General features: G+C 39.0%; 1 protein-coding gene across 1 annotated transcript in view; it reads right to left on the minus strand.

Moving 5' to 3' along the window:
• Window positions 1–1,259: 1,259 nt before the first annotated feature.
• The window catches only part of r3hcc1l (R3H domain and coiled-coil containing 1-like), a 9,335-nt gene continuing 4,594 nt past the window's right edge, over window positions 1,260–6,000 (minus strand). Inside the window, exons 4-7 of the mRNA XM_029447387.1 lie at window positions 5,336–5,406; window positions 4,925–5,020; window positions 4,682–4,822; window positions 1,260–3,869 (exon numbers count right to left, since the gene is read on the minus strand). Of these exons, the coding sequence (XP_029303247.1) occupies window positions 3,817–3,869; window positions 4,682–4,822; window positions 4,925–5,020; window positions 5,336–5,406 (361 nt within the window). The 3' untranslated portion in view covers window positions 1,260–3,816. The remainder of the gene's footprint in view (window positions 3,870–4,681; window positions 4,823–4,924; window positions 5,021–5,335; window positions 5,407–6,000) is intronic.

The following is a 6,000-nucleotide window of genomic DNA, read 5'->3' on the forward strand; positions in this document are numbered from 1 at the left end:
ACATAACAGTGATCCATTAAACTGAAACATTTACCCAAAGTTAGCTAACATTGGCTAACATTTGCTATCATAAGCTGCTGGTTATATACCCATGGATGTATAAAGAACTGGATACAGTGTTGGAAGCGGGACCCCGTTCATTCTTATGAACGTTGCTCAGTTGTGCATGTAGCCAATTGTTAAAATGTCCAGATCTTCTGCATCTATTGGGATCATAGATCAAGCGCACTGGCATTTATTTTTACCCAGTTCCCATTCACATGATTGGATCTGGATTCTGCTTTTAGTGAGTTTTATAACTTTAGAACCAAATGATTTAAATACGAGTAGATGTCTCTTTAATATGTCAATAGGGGAAAGTCTTTATGGGTCCAATGGCTTCACTTGAAGGACATGCAAGTCGTAAATCCACGGTTTGGCCACTTTTAAAATTGGTTTTAAAGCCTGGCGCTCTTTCTGGGGAATTGGTCTTACCAGACCAAGTATGCTAAGCCTGTATCCGCAAAGTTAAAAAAACAAACACCTAAGTGGGTTTAATTGAGGAACAGTGCGTTTCATTTGTAAGAGTTAGACTGTGTAATTCATTTTCTTAAATCTTACACTCACTTTTATTTCGCATTATTATCTAGACAGCAATACATCTCTACTTTGTGTGAGATTAATGTAATTAAATGCAGTAATCACAAGAATACTCTCACTACTATTGTTTCAGTGTGTCAGTAGCAAAGCTTTGAATTTCAAGAAGGGAGGGGGGTGATGTAAGGTGTGTTTGCTGACAGTGTTTGGCGCTGGAAAACCACTCTACAGCACCCGAGTCCTTTATTGTGGTGGAACATTAGATTATTCCTTCATTTGGAGCATGCCTCACATTTGATTTGCTCCATAACATGCAACACGTTATAGGGCAGCGTTGGCACTTGCTCAGTAGTGGTTTCTGTTTGTGTAGTTGATCTAATGATTGTGTGCGAGGCACCCAGCAGGCTGCTCTGCGGTACATCACCTCCTCATGAAGCCACAGTAAAGCATAAGATTATAGGCAGGGCTCAGATCTCACACGATGATGGTAAAGAGCAGCTACAATCTGTATATGTAGCTCAGCTGCAAGAACAACACAGCACAGGGAGGTCCACTTCTGTTCTGGCAAAGTCACTATGAAAATTTGTCCACACTTGGTTTTATTCCACACTGGAAGTCACGTGTGCACTGCAACCAGCTGAGAACTCAACAGTGTATTAAAAAGAAAAAGCTATAACCAGGAATAACAAGAAAAGGGTTTAATATATCACAACACAATCTGAACACTAGAGTCTGCAGAAAGCTTAAGTTATGAGAAATCAACATACAATACTTTTTGTGTCTATCGTTTTGTCTTCTAAAGAGATTTTGGTGCAAGTTAAATGAATAGAGAGTATGAGTTTGTCACACTATATGACCATTTAAAGTTCAAAATAGTAGATAGTAAAAATCACAACAAACTTAAATTGGCATATTTACCTTTACATCTCATTATGTTCACTTCCTGAAAAAGTTGACATACATTATTACATAATGGTGTGAGAGCAGGTATTATTAAAAAACGTGCAATACCATCATTGTTTTTGTTTTTTTATATTTCCTCCATTAATAAAATAGCATCGCTGTCACAGCTTTATTTCCTTCTCAAAATACATGCTGTATTTCCATCAACCTTAATGCATGAGTATGTATGATGTGCACAAACATAAATCCATCATTCTTAATGCTTCTGCTGTGCAAATACATTTTAGAAAAAAAGGGAAAAAACAATTATAAAAAAACAAAGAGATTAATACCTGCAGAGATCGTACTTTAATAACATTAATGTTAATTTGTCATGCTCATTGTGAACTACTGATTTAAATAGAAATGAACGCAGAAACTGAGCCTGTAAAGTTGCCTCCTCTGAGGCTGCAGCACTTTAATCAGCCCACTGTGAGCCACGTTGCATGTAGTCGTCCTCAGCCAATGACACAAACTGGATTCTTTACAGCCGTAATGGTATGCATTGATGTTTGGATATATAGTACTGGTAGAGTGCAGGCAAAATATCATTTTAACATGAATGATCTAACATTTATGTACCCAGCAATGTGTTGCATTACTATATTAACATATCCACCAACAGCTAGCAGATCGTTTACTGCACTTTCTTTTGCAAGTTGAAATAATTAGCAGTAAAACTAATGAAGCTGCAGCCCTTTCTCCGAGCAAAAGAAAAATGCTTAATTATTGGCTGAGGTGAAGGAGACGCAGTGTCACGTGGTCTGTGGTTGGCTGGGTGAAGCCTCAGAGGAGGCAGCTGGAAAAGTCTCCTGAGCCTGGATGTGTACGTTTCAGGAAGCTGAATTATGAAACGTTGTCTCTTTCTAGTGAAAAGTCCAAAATCTCAACTTTCCAGGTACAAAGAAAAACAGCATGTTGCACTATTTTTTTTTTTTTTTTATCCAACGCAGTTTGAAAGAGTTATGAACCCTAATGTTGCAGAATTTTCTAAGTAACTAATAGATCATTTAATATTTTAACTGGAGCAGAAACAACAAAACTTCACTAATTCTACAAATTATTTCATGAAAATACTTGTATGCAGCTAAAATACATTATCTGCTCAATAGTTTCATTCAAGTTAACTGACCCTAGATCTATCACTGTGCAGACACTTTAAGACCTCATACTACTTATTGTAAATGTATTAAAGGACCACCAAAAATGTTGCCTCAACTATTGTACAAACACATCAAACATGGACGAGGTATGAATCCTCTAAAGCCCCAGTATCAACACTTTTTCTCCCAAAAAAAAGTTCTTATTTTTAACTGGCTTGCGAGATAAAGACAGAATACGTCTTTTAACTAAAAGCTTATTTGGTTGAAATGTGTTCTTCAGAATGAATGGCAAGCGTATTGTCATCATGATCTGTTCCACTTGGACAACAAGACTCCTCTCGTTGAAAATGTGTGCAGACGATCACACAACACAAAGCACGCCTTCAGGATTTAACCTTCAGAACAGCCATGAAACTGGGCAACAACAGCGGCAGCTTCTTTGGAGGCTTTTCACTTCTGCAAAAAATATTAAGACGAGCTAACGGGTCGTCACACATCGTCCGATCTCAACAATTTCTTCATATAGATTATAGCGATGAACTGTATCGTCATGACTGAATTTAAAGCGGAAACGGAAAACTTAGAGAAAGCGAGGCTTATAGGGAACCAATCTAAACGCTGACGGTGTGCATTCAACATATACTTCATAATGATTAGTTAAAGCAAAAGTTTTGTCTAACACATTGTCACTTTAATATTACAGGACCTTTAAAAAAAAAAATAATAATTGCTTCCCTCACATTTACAGGTGAATCTCTTGGGTCATCTTTAAAAACATTTTAAAAAAAAATCATATTAAGACAAACATGAGGCTTTAGATCTATTCAATTGGATTAAACTTGGTGATTCTCTAGAGAATGTGGTTACAATGTTAAGAAATGAAAGAAAACCCAGGTGCATCATTTGTGTAAGCCCCGGCCGTGGCACAGAGGCAACAGTCACAGCATGGACAAAGTGTGAACATAAAGGCTGATGTAACACTGCAGGCAAACGGACAGAGGATGATGATGTTCGGTAACAGTTGGTGAAGGACTGCGGCAGAAAGAAGGAAAATAAATTCTGGGAAGTGTGGTGATAGGAAGGAGTGGCCAGTTGACAAAAACAGAGCAGGAGAAGAAACAGAGAAGACTTTGGCCTCTGCTGAATCAAGGAATCTAAAACAAAACAAAATTAAAAACGGCAGTTTTCCGTCCAATCACTTCCCCTCCCAAGCATCTTCCTTCTCTTTGGCTGCAAGGCGCTTTTGATCTGAAAGATAAAATCACAGAGACACAGTTCAACATGTCAATCAGTGAAAGCTCTTAACTAAACAAGCCTTAAGTGATTTGTTGCTCTAAACTTGTATCAGTCTGCACCACATGCAGGGAAGTGAAGAGCTGAGGCAGGCTGAAGAGCCGGCTGTAAATTAATCTCTGAATACAACCATACGTGGCATCCACTCCAAGAACACAATGTTCAGCACATGATGCACTTCTGACATCCACTGTGCGTGTTGTCATCTCACATAAAGAGCACAGCAATGCACCCATGCTAAGAACAAAGGAGCTTTTTTTAGTTTTCTATACTTCCTGACTGGCTCTTCAGTGGACAGCCATTTGTGGTTTTCTATGCCTATATACTTATGTTCCATCTGCGAAGGGAAATGGCTGCTGTACTGATTATAGACTTGTTATGATGTTCACAGCCGTGGACGGAGAGCAACTTCTCTTGGCATCAATCTTCATTTTCTTCAGTAAAGTATAAAAACAGCTCCCACTTGTGGAGGAAACCTTGTGATGCAAAGACTAGGACAGTTAGACAAAGACTTGTGTTTTTATTTTTATTTATATTTATATATTCATAGGTTGACTGGGAACACATGTTCCTTCCTTATCGACACCCTGCATGATACTCACACATTTTAAACCCATTTTTCACATTAGCGACAGCCCACCCAAGGTGAGGATCATCTAGTCTACTAGAGCGAACAGGCTTTCAAAAAGGTACTGCTGACCACAGAACATCTTCCAATAAAAAAGATCTCACTCATGAGCTGAACATAACATCTGTTAATAATGCACCTCTGGCCTCCTGGAGTTTCTTCCCCTCTGCCTCGCGCTTCTCATTTGTCAGGTTGCTCTTTACACCGAGGGCACCGATCACAAGCCTGCGAGCCAGTGCTGCACTCGTCTCAGGTCTCTCTTTAGCAGGCAGGAGGTAGTCTGAGGATGGGAGGGAAAAAGAAAGACGAGGTCCATCTAAATATGTGAGCTACACAAGACAAAGTGACAAAGCAGTGGAGAGGCTCAGGGCTGCATTTGTACCTGAGCAGCTACGAGCTTTGGCCTTCGTGGCGGAAGAGGATTTGGAGAGTGGTCGCAACTTCATCAGTGGGTGTTTGGTTCTTAATGCTTCACGAGCTGAAAATGAATAAGAAACCAATTACACAGGTATTAAGCACATTTTTTAGATGATGTAAAAAAATAAAAATTCAACCACATTTCCTCTTAAAACTCACAATATCAGACATAAACTCAGCAGTTAACACCAAATTATTAATGTTCATAACGTTGCATCAGGGTCCACGGATCCTCTTTATTAAAACACTTTTCCTCCGGTTGGGAAAAGGGTCACAGCAATGATATTTACTGCAGATGATAATGTTATGTTTTGTTTGTTTTGACCCCCCCCCCCCCCCCTTAATCATCTTTCATGTGACGCAGCGCTCCACTAACCTGCTATGGGGCTTGAGAAGAGGCCCAGGGCGTTTGATTCATCAAGCCACTTGATGTCAAAACCTCTCTGTCTGAAAAACACAGTAAGTAAATAGTCACACAACAGAAGTGCAGAGGCTGCAACAAAGATAAAACTGATACTTCAGAGACTTATGGCTCTCAAATGCAATACACATACACGCACGTACATATGCCAGGGATGCCACATTCACTGAGATTTCATTATAGAGCTCGTCAGGATTCCAATGTTGATCTTAAAAGTGAAATTTGGATGTGTCATCAGTTTTGATGGTAAATATCAACTCAATGCCTTTCTTGTATTTAACCTTTTTATTATATGAAAAGCACTTTGAGCAAGTCTTGTATGAAACATGCTATAAAAACAAATTCATTATTATTATTTATTTGATGCGACAGTAATGTAGTTGGAAGCAAAGAATAATAATAAACTACTTCAGCTTGGATCTCTCTGGGTAGCCTGGGGTCATGCTCTAGATGTCACTCAAAAAGAGGATCAGTTGGACGAGACTATTCAGCCGTATTTATTTTAGCCACATACACCAATGGTGTGCTGGAGACTTTCTTCAGGATCCCGAATATAAACTGGAATCTAAAGACAAGCAGGCTCAGAGGGCAGATGACCTTTGTGTATTTGTCAACTTAAG

Source organism: Cottoperca gobio, chromosome 1 (assembly GCF_900634415.1).
Source record: "Cottoperca gobio chromosome 1, fCotGob3.1, whole genome shotgun sequence".
In the NCBI taxonomy this organism is placed as follows: Eukaryota; Metazoa; Chordata; class Actinopteri; order Perciformes; family Bovichtidae; genus Cottoperca; species Cottoperca gobio.